The sequence below is a fragment of the Erithacus rubecula genome (genome assembly GCF_903797595.1).
Source record: "Erithacus rubecula genome assembly, chromosome: 2".
NCBI lineage: Eukaryota > Metazoa > Chordata > Aves > Passeriformes > Muscicapidae > Erithacus > Erithacus rubecula.
The window spans coordinates 106,089,949-106,104,927 of record NC_136685.1 but is presented as its reverse complement, the minus strand read 5'-3'; the positions used below and the strand labels follow the sequence as shown (position 1 = coordinate 106,104,927).

Genomic DNA, 14,979 nt, shown 5'->3' with positions numbered 1-14,979 from the left:
GCCCTGTGAATAAAGGCTTGTACAAAATTTGCCCCAACAGGTGATCAATTAAAAAACTAAAGTATCTTCTAATATGAAATGTTGATGAGCTCATTGTTTGGATGGGGCATTTAGCAGAGAAAATTCAGCTTGGGTGTTTTCCTGTTTGCTGCCTTTGTTGTAGAGCAGCACAATTTTATTTGTCTTTGTCAGTTTGTGCTTTAGGGTCACCTGTGCTTGTGTAGGTGAATTCCAAGTTTGATTCAAAATACTAGACCCACTTGCTTGCTTTATTGTACATTATCAATTATAGGGAATCCAAGAAATCCCTGAAGATGTAAAAGTCTAGTCTGAATTTCTTATATTTTTAGGGCACTGCTGGTTTATATATTTTGTGTTGTTTTGTTCTGGCTTTCTTGTGGGAAAGAAAATAAGAAATTACGTTCTTCTGGCAAGAAACTAACCCACAGCCATAGAATTATTTTATTATAGCACCTGAATAATGTAGTTTTTCTTCTCTTTAATCATCTAAGGCTAATGTCACAGACATTTTGATTACCCTGTGTTCTCCCAAGGATTCTTCTACTCCAATTTCAGTTGTAAGTTTGAGAGGGATGTAAAAAACCATGAATCTTTAATAAGGAAAGTTTTGCTTGTGGGGTGGAGAATTTTTTTTTTTTTTTAATAGGAAATATGAGGATAGTTGAGAAAAAAATAAAGTTATAAACAAAAGTCCTGTTGAGATGGACTATAGAGCAGGAAGAATAACTAGCATTTGGCAGCCTCTTCTGTTTAGTTGCATGGCTTGGTGTATGAATTTGCAGATTGTAGAGCAGCATTTTCAGCTGTGCTTCATTTCTGTACATCCAAATCACCTTAGCTTTAGAAATAGGATAGAGGGGGGAAAAAAGCAAAAACCTATCAGGTTTTGTACCTCCCTTTGAGTGTTCTTTCAGGCTTTTCTTGTTATTGTAGAATATTTGCTTTTTCAAGGATACTAATTGGTTTAACTGCATTTTCACATGGGACAGTTTATTCCACTCCCAGAGCAAAGGTTTAAGAAGAAAAAGTTAAATTTTATTAACTAAGCAGCCTTACACCACAGCTAGGTGTGGCCTTCCTGTTCCTTTATGTTCCTCTTTTTTCAGGTGTTTTTTAATTTCCCCCCAGATTTGTGTGTTTGGTACTGACCTCCCCATCATATCCAAACATGGGGCTGTGGGTTTGTTGTTCCCAGTGTCCAGCTCCTTTGCTTCATCTCTCTCTGTTGGGGCCAAGCTGTGAAATTTAGGATCTGGGATGCTCCAAAAGTTTGGTATATTTAAAGTTGATTATTGTGACTGAATCAGCTTATTGGTGATTAGTTCTTACCTTACCTGCAATGCTGGTCTATCCCTACTAGGTACAGCTTAGTTATTGGAGCACAGAAAAGGCTGGAAGGGGCATTCAAAGCCTGTCTCATTCCAGCCCCTGCTTTGTGCAGGAATGTTTACCACGAGACCAGGCTGCTCCAAGCTCTATCCAGCCTGGCCCAGAACACTTCCAAGGATGGGGCATCCCCAGCTTCTCAGGGTAGGCTTGTTCCACTGCCTCACCACCCTCACAGTAAAGAATTCCTTATCAGTATCTAATATAACCCTGCCCTCTGCCAGTGTAAAGCCATTCCTACTTGTCCTGTTGGTAAAAGTCTATCCTTGTCCATCTTACAAACCCCATTAGGGGCTTGGGTAGGCTGCAGTACAGTCTTCCCTAGAGTTTTCCCTTTTCTGGGATGGCCACCAGGCTCCATGCATGAGAAAAAGGTGGATAAGGAGGGTGCTTGGTGTCTGGAGGCTGACAGAGCGCGGCTGTCAGAGCGATGCTCTGCGAGGGTGTGGAAGGACACGGGCTCTCTAAACCAGCGGAGTTAACTTTTTCTTTTGTAGTTTTGGCAAGCGGGCAGGAGAGGGTCGGAGGGCAGACTGACTCCCCGGGCAGCTCCAGCCCCGGAGCGGGGTCTCCGTGCCCAGGGGGCTCCGGTGCCGGTTCTGGTGCCGGGTCCGGGTCCGGGCGCGGCGCGGCGGGGGCGGGCGGGGGGCGGCTCCGGCACCGCCCCGCCGTTCAGCGCGCACGTCCGCCCGCCCGCCCCACGGGAAATTCCCCCTGAAAAGGGCGGCGGAGCCCGGCAGCCGCGGCCGTGCCACAGTCCCTGCGAGGTGTGCGGGCCCGGGCCGGAGCCCCGCGGCGCAGAGCCGGAGCGGAGCTGTCAGCATGGCCGGTGAGCGGCGGGGAGAGCGGGCGGGGGGCTCCGGGGGGCTCCGGGCGCTCGCCGCCCTCCCCCGGAGCGTTCACCGTGGGGCTGCTCGGATGAGTCGCGGGGAGGTGTTACTAAAGCTGTTCCATTCCAAACGGATCTCTTGGAGTTGTGGGGTGGAAGCGTTCAGCCGCTCAATCCACGCGGGTCTCCTGTCTGGGTTGGAGACAAGCTGGAGTTCGGGAGATGCTCATCAGGATCCCGTTCGCATCGGAGCTCGGCTGTGGGAATGCAAATGAATGAGGAATAGCGATGGTACAAATGCAAAGCGATGCAGATAAGGGATCGTGCTTTGGGTAATTGCTACAAAAAGCACAATTAAGTTTCTAGAGGCTAAGCTAAACCGGGTTTGTCATCCTTTCGGGAGGCGTCTCTCTGGTATCTTTCTCGGGGATAAAAAAAATACCCGACTAAATTTAAAACTTGGCTATACTAATTAGAATAGTATTTCTAGGCGAAGCTGCTTTTCAGAACCTGGGTGTGTGTATGTTCTGCTCCCACTTAGCAAGGTATGAACTTTCACTCCTGATAAATATATAGGTGCGCTAACTGTCAACACGGAGAGAAAACAGCCGGGCTTGTGCTTTAAATGTTATGATGTATTTAGAGTGGCAACAATGGAGCAGGACAGAACAATTTCGGGTTTTTTGTTTCTTCGTGTCTCTATGTATTTTCAGTGTAATTAAGAACCAGATAAGGAGTTTTTTTTCAGCGGGGGAAGTTTATAACTTCCTGGTACTAGCTAGCTTTTGTCGGCTGTTTTTTTTTTTTTTTTTTTTTTCCTGTAGTTGCCGTTTTGTAATGTAACACGATAGTAAAGAGGAAGTTCATGAACGTTCTTTGGTCTCTGTTAGAATTTGTGCAGTTTATGGAGCCCTAGGTAGATTACTGCTTTTTCAAACCAAATCGTGTTATGTTTCCAGTTGCTTTTGCTTAGACTGGGGTGTGTTGTAACAAAGCTTTCACCATCCTCCCTCTTTGCCCGAGGTGTTTCAGAAGGTTACAAGTGGATAGATTCTTGCTTTTTAGCAATGACAGACTTAGTGCCACCAGGGATTTGTGCAGAGCGGTGACATCAGAGTTAAAGGGCAACGCTTCTCCCATCTGTGTGTCGCTGCAGTCACCTCGGGCCGGAGAGTTTCGGGTGATACTTTCTCATCTTCTTTGCACAAAGACCCACAGCTGCTCTGCTTTCACATGTACATATTGATGGAGAGCCTGTTCAGAAAATGCCGAATTGGGCAGTTCCTCCAGAGCTGCTTGCTTGGAGCCGAGGAACAAGACGGAACCCTTGATTGGGTTGTCACTTTGCTCGGTGGCAGAATGTCACACTTTCTCCCTCATGGCAGAGGCTTTAAACTTTAAACCATCACAGGTTTCTTATCGTGGACTCTTGGAGCTGTCATTGCTTTTACCTCTTCTCCTGGTGTATGTAATTGGGACACTGATCTCCCATATTCTCTTTAAAATTATTCAGTGTTGTATTCAGGGCAGGAGGAGGAAAAAGCAATTCAATAACAAAAAAAAAACCGACAGGCAGGTTGTAATGTGTAGCACAATGTTTCTATTGCTAGTATGTGTATGGGCAATTAGAATTAATTACAGAGACAAATTAAACTCTTAAGAATTTAGATGAATGATTACCTGGATTTTTTTTCTCTTTCTTCCATTTCAAATGCTTTATGAAGTAGTTGTTGTGGGCAAGCAGGTAATAAATTTGAGTAGCATTTTGTGCGATGTGCATTTCTCTTTCAGAATTAGTGAGAGTTTGGGTTTTGGCATGTCTCACATTTGTTTGACAAACAAAGTGAGACCTGAGGAGGACAGGTCTGTAGTGACTGTGGGTGCCAACAGACCTCTGTGTGTGTGAGCAGACTGTGAAATGGTTAAGCTGTGCCACTTCACAAGCACATTGCTCCTTTACAGAACCAGGGAGCACTGGACACTCGGCTGCAGAGTGCTGGTAATGACTCTCATTCACACAAACACTTCAGTGAGTTTCCTCTCTACACAAAACACGATGACACTGGTAATCACAGCAGAGATGATAACGTGATTCTTGAATAGAGAGGCAGCCAAGACCAAGTGAAGTTTAATGTTTAATCTCTGGAGGCTGCCGCGTCACCCAGCTTTACTTTCCCACAAACACACCTGCTGCCGAGCGGTGCCTTTACCTTCTGTGACATTTGTTTCGACCACAGCGCTGTAAAAATCACTGAGCCCAGAGATTTAACAGAAAGGGCTCTTGAGAGGTGAGAAAATAGTCCTCTCAAGCGACTGTTAATAGAATGTGAATGGAGATCGTTGGTTCAAGCAGCAAGAGTTAAAGTGCTCAAAGTGCTTGTGCTCTTGTAGTTCTGAGCTGGCTAGTTTTGTCAAATCCATAATGTCTGTGGGTGTCTTACACCTCTGGTTAGCAGCTATGTTAGCATGAGAATCTCCCAGTAAGATTAGTAGGCACTTTGCTGTAATGTTGTCATTTTAACTTGTAAACCAGAGTTTTAATTTAGTATGTGGATACATGTCTGTATTTGTGCTGATCAATGCAATAGCATAAATTGCAGTGTGCAAGTTAAAATAGCCATAGACAAATGTGTGAGCATGATTTTGTGAGAAACTCAGACTTCTGCTCTCTCTGAAACCAGCTTTACGTCATTTCTAGGGTTTTTTCATTATCAATAAATAATTCCCCTTCTCTTTTGCTGGACTTGCTTGTTTTCCAGAAAGAGAAAATATGCAAAGCTCATCTAAAGGAGAGTTAGGTGAAGAGCTGGGAAGTATCTAGAAGAGGGACCATCCTGCTGAGTAACTGCACCTAGAGTAGTGGCTGATGTGTATTTAATGTGACAGCTCACGGCTGCTGATCAAAAAGTTATTTCAAATCTACCTGGTGGGAGGTGATCAGATGAGGGAGGTGATTAGAAACTGCATTTTGACTGACTTTTAGAAAGGTGAGTGAAGAGTCCTGAACCACAGTTCCCAAAGGTTTTGACCCCAAACACAGTCTGAAGTGGAAGTGCCTTGTGCTTTTGAAGGCTTTGCAGAGGCTTCAGTGGTTGAAGACCATCCCAGCACAAGATCTGCTATGAGACATTGTGAGAGCACAGAGTGGTGGATTCAGCTCCTGTAGGTGTGTGACAGATAAATGTGCATTCAGGTCACACTGAGGTGACGTCTCAGATGTTGTTCTTTCCATCCATCCATCCCTTCTCTGCTGCTCTTGATTACTTTATCTCTTAGGTTATAATATTTTCCTACTTCGGGTATGAACTGCTGCAGTGCTGGAAATGTTTTGCCATCAACAAATCCCAGGCATAAAGTTCAAGCTTTGTGTTGGCAGGGGTGCCTAAACCATTGTAGGTGCAGCAAAAGAGAAGCCCTTTATTATGGAGTTAGGATTGGAATCCACCTCTTTGCCAAAACCCGTGTGCTGTGGACTCACAGGCAGCACAGACCTTGGGCAAAAGGAAGTAGGGGTTCTTTTACCCTTTCAGCACTTTCAATATATTTAATAACTGTTTTGCTTATTATGTTGAAGTCCAAGCACTTTTTTTTCAGTGCTGTGCCACAGGATATTGTCTGTCCTGTTTGTTTGTGATGCTCAGCCTTGCTTGAGGAGGATGCTATTATATGAAGATGACAGAGAGCTCAGTAGACATTTCCATAAGCTACGTTCTTCTGATTGTGTAGCACTGTGATGATTCAACTTCAACAATATTTACTTAGCCTCAGTTGTTTATTTTTCACATGCCATCCCACTGTTGTCACTGTTTGATTGACTGTCCTGTTTGATGTTCTCAGTGAGATATATTAAATAGCTTGTTACTGTCTGGCAGTAAAACATCACTTGAAAAGTACTTAGGCTCTTGCTAAGTTGAAGTCTTTCTATCCTCCCATTTAAAAGTTCTGCTGTCTCCTGTTCTCATCTATCACTCTGTGTTTCCTGAAAACCTTCCTTCTGACAACTGCCCAATAGCTTTTCTGAGGTTTCATTGTCTGGGGAGATACTGCAACTAGAAACCAGCCCCATGGGAGATAGGCAGCTCAAAATGTAGAATTCAGTACGAGTAATCAGGTATTTTTTGAGCTCACAGTGATAGTATTCCACCCAGTAGGGTGGATTTTTTTTTCATAATTTGAATAGTTTCTGCTGCACTGTGATAGGAACTAAATCAATCAATTCTGAGCAAACATCTTCAGTTTCAGAGGATGCTTAAGAGAACACAGCAGTTGACAGTACCAGTGCTTGGAGAGGACAGCCATTCTTAAAACTGTATTATTCCAAAAAATGTTAACCATTCCCTCAAAATAGTGATTTGGGTTTTGTTGTAAAAAATCTTCTTTTGTCAGACATGTCTTCTATGATGGTTGGAAGAAGCCAAGTTCTAAATGAGATGGAGGGAAGGGTGTATTTTTTTGCTAATTACTTCCATGGCATTGATACCATGGATATTTCATCCAAATCTGTTCTCTTCCCTTGTACCCCACTTTCAACATGTGCATGTACATAAAAATAAAGAGTAGATTTTCTGATAAGGTAGACCAAGTGGGAGGATGGTAATGTAAAGTCTAGAAATTCTGATTCTGATCTTCTGCTGCTTTTTAAGCTTTACTGTGTCCTAACATTGAAAATATTTTATTTTTTAAGGTGGCCCTGAGCCCTACATTGAAATATTTGAGCAACCCAGGCAGAGGGGCATGCGATTCAGATACAAGTGTGAGGGAAGATCAGCAGGCAGCATCCCAGGAGAGCACAGTACTGAAAACAATAAGACCTTCCCTTCCATCCAGGTAAATACTGCTTTCATCCGGGAATTACCATTGCCCACATTACCCTGGTGCTCGTAGCTATGTGTTGGACTCTGCACAGTAAATACAGTGCTTTTCATCTCACCTTCTGGGATTCTTCCCTTGGCATGCAAATGGAGCTGCAGCAGAGTGGGAAAGGAGTTGCTTGCTCCTGGTCACGAAAAGATTTGGTTTACAAAAAGAGGAGAAGGTGCAGAGGTGGTTTACAAAGTGCTGCTAGAGGGGATGCAGCCAAGACTCAAGGTCTGGGAGCCATTCATTAGCAGCTTTCTCTGTTTGCTCTGCTCTCTCAGTTAGGTGACGTGGGTTTGGTTTTAAGGTTTGGACTGCAGCACGGATTTTGGGAGAGCAATGAAGGAATTTGCCTACAAAATGTGGAAAGGCTTTGAAACATTGCTGGGCATGACATGAAAGAAGGTGCTTGGTATGAGCCAACAACAGATGGGCTCTGCAAGAGCCACCAGAGTGAGGTGTGCAGAGTCAGAACTGGAAAATGAGCTGAGAAAAAGGGGAATTGTGTCCTCAGAGCATCTGCAGTCACGATGAGTTGGGTGGTTGCACCATGGATGGGGTGGGATATCCAGAATGAAGGGATTCAGAGGAGCCCTGACAGCTGTGAGCAAAGCAGGGACAAAGGTAGAGACAGCAAAGCTGGAATGGAACCACTTGGGCAGTGGCTTTCATGGGCTAGACAAAGGACACCCTAAACAGGTAGGGTAAGAAAAAAGAATTTGTGGTCCCCTATCTGATGTTTAAGATGCCGTCTTCCTGACCAGGAACAGAGGCTGTGTATCTGTAGAGTGTGCAAGTATAAAAAAAAATAATGTGGAGCCCAAGAAATGGAGTCTCTGGAATCCCAGCAGGACACAAGTAGATAGAGAAGATGGGAAATGTGATGAATATGAGATGTTTTATGCTGAGGCATGAAAGCTCTTTAAGAGGGAGGGTTTGAGGAGGAGAGTGTTGGCAGCCATGTGTTGAGCAGCAGAGTGAGACTCTATTGCATAAAGCAACTGTGGAAGCTGGTCCAGCCCTGGAGCCAGAATTACTAAGGGAAGAAGCAAAGAAAGTTTCCTTTTGACTATCACAGTGCCAGATTTGGTTAGGGAATGCAGGAAATGGAGATGGTGCCAGACTCATTTTTTCAGCACTCTGCCAATTGAACAAGGAACTGTGTGGGCTGTTGGCAGGAGTAGAAGTTTGCATAGACTCTCAGCCTAAGTCTGTGTCAGGGCACAAGCTGAATGGGCTGAATCAAGCCTTGATTCCTCTTCTCTTGGACTGTGCTGCTCATGAAAGGCAGGCACAACCCAAAGGAGAGATGGGACATGGGTATGTGACTATGCAAGCCTGGCCAAGTTTGTTCTTTTGAAAGGGTACTATTGATGACAGAGCTGATTGTACTGATAGCAGGTGATTTCTAGGTGAATTCCTGCCTCCCTGAAGCCCGTGGGAGGCTTTAGTGCTGATTAGGTTCCAGGGGAGTCCCCTCTAGAGATGAAAATGTGCAGAGAGGGGCCAGGAAGAGATTAAATTTCATGGTGTAGTTATGAAGATGAACATTGAGGGGGAACTGGAGAACCAAAAGCAGCAAGATCAGGCTTCATGTTCGTGGGGCTGGGTGTGAAATGAGGGAGAAATTATGTAATGATTGAAGGAAGTGAAGGAGTGGTAGAAGTATCATTTTAAGGGTAAAAAGTAACAGTGGCTTGTGTGAAGATTGAATGGAGCCAAACTGGAGACTGATGCAAACAGATGATGACAGCACATCTGTGAAAGAGCACAATTCAAGCCAAAAGGTTTGAGGTGTTGACTAAAAAGGATTGTGATGGATCCTTGGAGTCTCAGGAGAGAAGAGGAAGGAGAGGAACTCTGTTATAGGGCAGGGGAAGTGGAGGAGGAGAGCTCACCTCTACACAAATGTATGCCTGAGCCTGTATTTGCTTTCAAGTTTTTACGTGTCAAACAATTTAGGCCAAACTGTTTTTCCTCCTTTTTTTTTTTTTTTCCTTTAAGACTCCCCCACACTCGGTGACTTCACTGGTAGCCATCAGCTTGAGGTTGCTTTTATGCACCTGAGAAAGGAGCATTGAATTGGCTGATGAAAGCTCTGGTAGGAGCTTGAGGCTTTGGTACTCCCCAGCTTCAATATAAGATTGAATACTCATCTGAGAATTAGTTGGGAAAAAACCCAACAGCTTCAGAGGGGATTGTGTCATGCTCTATCTCTTGAGATGCTCTTTAGTGTTCCATGCACAGGTAGTATCCTCATTATAAGTTTTTTTCCTAAAATCTTTGGAGGTAGACTTGTTCTTCAAGGAACTTTTCTGTATGGTCACCTGTGTAGAGCATTTCAGGATAAAATTTATTTTCTATAACAGGTGAAGACCAATACCTAAAATCTTGAAAACATCTTGCATTTTTTTAATAGATTCTGAACTATTTTGGAAAAGTGAAAATAAGAACCACGTTGGTAACAAAGAATGAGCCCTACAAGCCACACCCTCATGATCTGGTTGGAAAAGACTGCAGAGATGGCTACTATGAAGCTGAGTTCGGGCCAGAACGGCGAGTCCTGTCGTGAGTAATGGTGTTGCTTGGGAGTTTGATTTATTGTGCAAGTGATTTGCTAATCTTGTGTTTTAAAGCTCATATTAATGATTAAAAGAGCAATTGGAATGCTGTCTTTGCTGTAGTTTACTAATCCATCTCGGGGAACTTCCCTTGGAAGTATTTCCTTCTTTTTTCAATGCTGCACTTCTTTCCTGTCACCTTTTTATTTCCTTTATCCATTCTCCCAATGTCTGTCTTCTTTTCCTTTCTCCCACTTATTTTTTTAAGACTTGTTCATTAATACATCTTACTCTTGAGCATGACTCTTTCCTACATGTAAAAGTGATGAGTAATAGAGAGGGTAACAGCATTTGAATTCATACTTCGTGGTGATGAGGGAAGTTCACATCTTCCATGGAAATTATATTTGGACTTTCTGGAGAAAGTAGTGGTTGAGTATCATGTAATTTAGAAGATAGTGGTTGTGACACATCTGGAGATGTGTTAGTAGCTGTCCCTGTTGTTGCTTGTTGTTTGGGTTGGAGTTTTCTGAGTGAAAATACAGATTCAGCTCTGAAGATCAAGTGTGCCAGGGAAGGATCTGCTTGTGGATGCATTCCTCAATGCTATTAAGAACATCTCAAATGCAGTTGTATTTGATGGTGTTTCCTCTAAGTTTACCAAGTCTCGTGTGATAAAATAAAATGAGAATAAGCTGCAGCAAACATGGAGTGATTATTGCTGGAGAGGGGAATTTAGAACTGGCAAGCTGTTTGTGGTTCACAGTTTGCAATGCAGGGAATATGGAAGTAGGCTATTGCTCTGGGGTAAGCATAACAGAGCTGGGAAGAAAATCAGGTGAATATTTCAGTGTATAAGTAGCTCTTACACACAGCTCTCAGGCCAATGGAATTCTGTTGGTGTTGGTGAAATTACTCCATGTTTACATGGGTTTAGTCAGTAGGACACTATTAAAGGAGAGAGCTGAAGACACATCTGTTTTGAAGGTGGTGGTGACATAAACAGTGGAGATGCTTCTTCAGCATCCAGCCCAGGCTCAAGGGATCAGGGATGTGCTGCAGTTTGTTCTGGTGGCACAGGTCACACTGACTTGCAAATGTCCTAAACTCTGACAGGACCTTGCACCTTCCCCTGGCCACCATTCACCAGCTTCCCCTTTGCCTTCTCAGATCAAGGTTCCTCAGCCAAGGTCAAAGGAAGTCTGCTGTCCTGGCCCATCCCACTTCCCCCCTCAGCTCTGTGTCTGCTGGTCTGAAGCAGAAAAGCTTGATTGCTTAACACCTTTTCTGGGCCTGTGTTCCCATCACTGAGTGCAGGAAGACACTGACAGTTGTTTCTCCTCTTGGCATTTGGTTGCACAAGGTTCAGTGTGGAGGCACAAGGCAAACTCTTGGAGAGGCCATGACAGGATGTAAGGTCAAGAAACCCTGGGATGCTCTGCAATTATTTATTTGCAGATTGTGATTTCATCTCCATTGTATGTCTGCATCAAATCCTGTCCTTTGGCATAATGCCATTCCTCTGTCTCACTTCAGGCACTGGTGCTTGTTTGCTCCATCCATGAATTCTCCTCAATATTTTTAGGATGTGAGCCTCTCAGTTTCCTACAGAATAGTAAGTGGGCTGCTTTCATTTTATTGATAATGTGAAACTGTGAGCTTTGTGTCTGCCATTGGAGATCCTGATGGGAGGAGGCTCGACACATTCCCTTTGAAATGTTTCCAGCATCAGTACACTCATTTTTTTTTTAACAAATCATTGGTTGCTTTAAGATGAAAGAACAGTATGATCCATAATTGGATCTGGATGTTTAAAGTCATTTTCCTTTTTGTGGCTGGTGACTCAATCTTCACATTCTTCTCTTTGAGTCCTTGTTGGAGAAAAGCCTCATCCAGTACTAGATGTCCTCTGTCAATACTGTTTCTGGCTCTTTACTCTTGCTGAGCATCCCAAATTGAGCAAAAATCCAATTTTTTTTTTTTTTTCCTCTGTAGAAGTAGAATTATTAATCACAGATTTTGGGCTGCTCAGAGTAATTACTCTGCTTTCTGCTGTTCAAAGTTCCCCATGTTTTAAGTTCTTGTTCTGCCTGTGGTATAATGATCTTTGTACTGCTGCCCAAACTTGATCAGAGCCCTCCCTGGCCGAGACATCAAGGCAAGAGTATGAAAGTCAGAGCTTGTGGGGCTGCCTATGTACTCAGATTTTTACTTCCTAGTTTCCTCTCTCTATGAGGATGATATCATATTTTTTTTAGATGTTTTTCATTTTTTTTCTCTCTCTTCATACTTCTTCCTCTCTCTTCTTGTTATCAAACTCGCTTCCTGTCAGCGCCCATTGACGTGAAACCCCGAGCCCTGCTGGGGCTCTCAGCAGTTCCTCCTCTGACCCAGCCTCTGCTTAAACACACACTTTCACTGTGACAGCACAGCCTTAGAAAACATTGATTATCTCAGAATTTCGGGCTGCTGAAATTCTGAAATTCCTCTGTACATGAGAGGCTTTGTTTGGGAAGGAGTTGTCCCTGTTTGTGGGCTTTGAAGTTTGCTTCAAACAATCTGTGGAGTACAGTGGGTGCTCTGAGGGGGGGAAAAAAATAATGTGTGCTGTGATCAAGCCCTAAAGAGAAGGTATTTCCTCCAGGAGCAGGTGGAAATAGGATTGCATCCTATTTCAATCAAGGTTTCCATACATCAAGGTGCAGTCCCAATCTGAGTGTCAGGCAAAGTGCTTTAGTGAATTATGAGATGTTGCTGTGTTTTATTTTCCCCTAGGTCATACCATGTTCAGTTGGCAGAGGAAGCCTGTGCCTTCCTCTGGTGAGCAGAGCTTCTGGAAGTGGATGGCAGAGGTTTTGGGAATCTCTGTGTGCTTGGGTTCAGACAGGAGAGTTTAGGGAAATTAAACCTGACATCATGCTGGGATAGTCTTGTTCAGAAGTGTCCAAGCACTCTTGGCAGGAACAAGGAGTATCTTTAGATGCAGTAAGAGGCTCTTTTGCTAAAGCAAAGAAGGTTTGTGGAATTTCAGAGGAAGGGAAATGGCTGGGACTAATGGAGAAAGATGCCTGCTGTTACAGCCCATCTACAGAGCTTATTGTAACATAATGAAACGCAGATAATTTCTTTTTTTTAACTTCCTGCTTTACATCCACTCAGCTTTGATGATGTCATGGTTTTTCCATGTGGGAAAGAGTCAGCCTGCCTGGGACTCCCCCCACCTCCTGCATCAGGGTGACCTGCACTTTATGCAAATCAGGAGGAGCTGCAGCTCTTCAGAACTTTTCCATAACTATGTGAGATGTAAAAACCTGTTTTGACCTGTTTAAAAAAAAAACAAACCCTTTATAATAGTGTTTAAGATTTATATTCCCTGATAAAAGCAGGAGAGCAAATCCTTTAACTAATGCAAATTACCAGGTTTATTGATTACAAAAATGATTGTCACTATAAATCACTCAAGACTGAGTATCTAACATGTTAATCACTGTAGGTTTACTGCAGAGTAGGAATTTTGAATATAGAAATATATATTCTTAATAATGTAAATCATTTAGATTTCTATTTTATGGGTTTTTTTGCTTCTGTGTCTGCCCGTACTTTAGAAAAAAACAGCATCTCTGTTCTTCAGGTCCTGCACACCCTTCTCAAAAGCAGCTTTTATTCTTTTTTTACACTGGATGTTATCACACTAATTAGCATGTATATTTTATTTAATAGTCTACACTGAAGATGTTATTAATTGCTGAAATCTTGCCATATATGCTTCAGTTTTCAGAACTTGGGCATTCAGTGTGTGAAGAAGAAAGACCTGAAGGAATCCATTTCTTTACGAATCTCGAGGAAAATTAACCCTTTCAATGGTGAGTGGAAATCAGCTGGTTCTCTTGGCAGGGTCATAGGATTTTGTTTATCCTGTCCTGCCTTTGCTTTTGTGTTGGAGTTTTTTTTTCTCTTTCTGAGAAACAGTCTTCCCCTTCTCTGTCCCTCCTAGTCTGTCTTCCCAGTTATCACATGATGAATTTGTTTGGATAGTTGCCCTTTTTTTTTTTTATATTGAGTTTTTGTAATTCCCAGCAGCAGTCTGAGTTGCTGCTTGGACAGAAGGAATGGGATAGCAGCAGAACCTTTTCCTGGAAACTTCTACAAGTGTCTTGGGAGTTGGATTTCCCCAGTCCTGGCAGTAATGAGAGTAAAAGACTGAATTAGCATAACTCTGCAACCACTTAAGCCAATACAAATCTCATTGCCACTTTCTCTTCTCCTGCTGTGTTTTTTGTGACCAGGTCAGGGGGCTGATAGCCCCCTGGGAACTGCTCCTCACTTGATTCCACAGCAGGATTGCAGTGTCAAGGCTGGGCTTGGAGCAGCCTGCCCTGGTGGGAGGTGTCCCTGCCCATGGTGGGGGTTGGAACAAGATGATCTTTCAAGTCCCTTCCACCCCAAACCATCCTGTGATGCTGTGGTTGGACTCATCGAGGTCAGAGGGAGGACTTGCTGCTGCAGAACCACACCTGTGAGGGGTTGCCCACAGGGTTTTGTTTGATGTGACTGATCTGTGGGCTGCTCTCAGGAGGAGTCATCCTGCTCTTCCCTCCATCCCTGCTCACACACTCCCACCACTTTCCTCTCACCACCACACACAGGGGCAGAGTGGCCCCGCAGAGAGTTGCTCCAATGGAAAACCAATTTGAACACAAAAAAAAAGAGTGGTTTCCCTTCAGATCAACTTGCTAAACCAACTCCCCTCACAGCAATTTAACTGACAAATTCTCTGCACGGAGGGGGTGGGGAACACTGCAAAGTTTTGGGGCCAGCTGGGGTGGGACCAACACATGCAGAATTCAGCTCAACTGGGTAATTAGATGAAAAGCATAAATACCCCCAAATTATTAGCTAAACAGTGTAAATGTAGCCATGTATTTCATGTAAGTGTGGCAGGAGCTTGGAGATTCTCCAGACACTTCAGTGGGTTTTCAGGTGAGATCCTTTATGGAGAGTTGAGAGCTAGATTTCTTTAAAATGCATGTCCCTGACTGGGACAAAAGAGGATGTTGAATTTATCACAGAATAAAAAGTGCCTTAGGTATTTTTCTTAATTTCAGAGCAGCTGTTTGGAATCAGGCTGATGGCCCTGATGATCCATCTGAACAATTACCCTGATTGTGATAATGTATGCACACAGTATTTTGACAAGAGTTTAGTTCATCAGCACAATTTAGACACTTTAAATGTTTGAATTATGTTGCCTTGACTCAGCCAGATCTACCTTGATTTTAAACAATAAAAGGGGAACTTTTCTCTAGAAGGAAGTAGATTTTTACA

At 43.5% G+C, this 14,979-nt stretch overlaps 2 protein-coding genes across 5 annotated transcripts in view; one reads left to right on the top strand and one right to left on the bottom strand.

Annotated features, from left to right (window-relative positions):
• The window catches only part of USP34 (ubiquitin specific peptidase 34), a 435,968-nt gene that overhangs the window by 189,489 nt on the left and 231,500 nt on the right, over window positions 1-14,979 (bottom strand). The gene's annotated exons all lie outside the window — the stretch shown is intronic.
• REL (REL proto-oncogene, NF-kB subunit) overlaps window positions 1-14,979 on the top strand; it is a 39,356-nt gene that overhangs the window by 8,646 nt on the left and 15,731 nt on the right. For 2 of the 4 annotated variants that reach the window (XM_079297928.1, XM_079297927.1), the window contains exons 3-5: window positions 6,921-7,063; window positions 9,513-9,661; window positions 13,426-13,517. In XM_079297928.1, coding sequence (XP_079154054.1) covers window positions 6,921-7,063; window positions 9,513-9,661; window positions 13,426-13,517 — 384 coding nt within the window. Of the gene's footprint in view, window positions 1-2,087; window positions 2,237-2,461; window positions 2,569-6,920; window positions 7,064-9,512; window positions 9,662-13,425; window positions 13,518-14,979 lie in introns of those variants that run through there. The other 2 variants (XM_079297929.1, XM_079297926.1) reach the window with 2 other exon arrangements.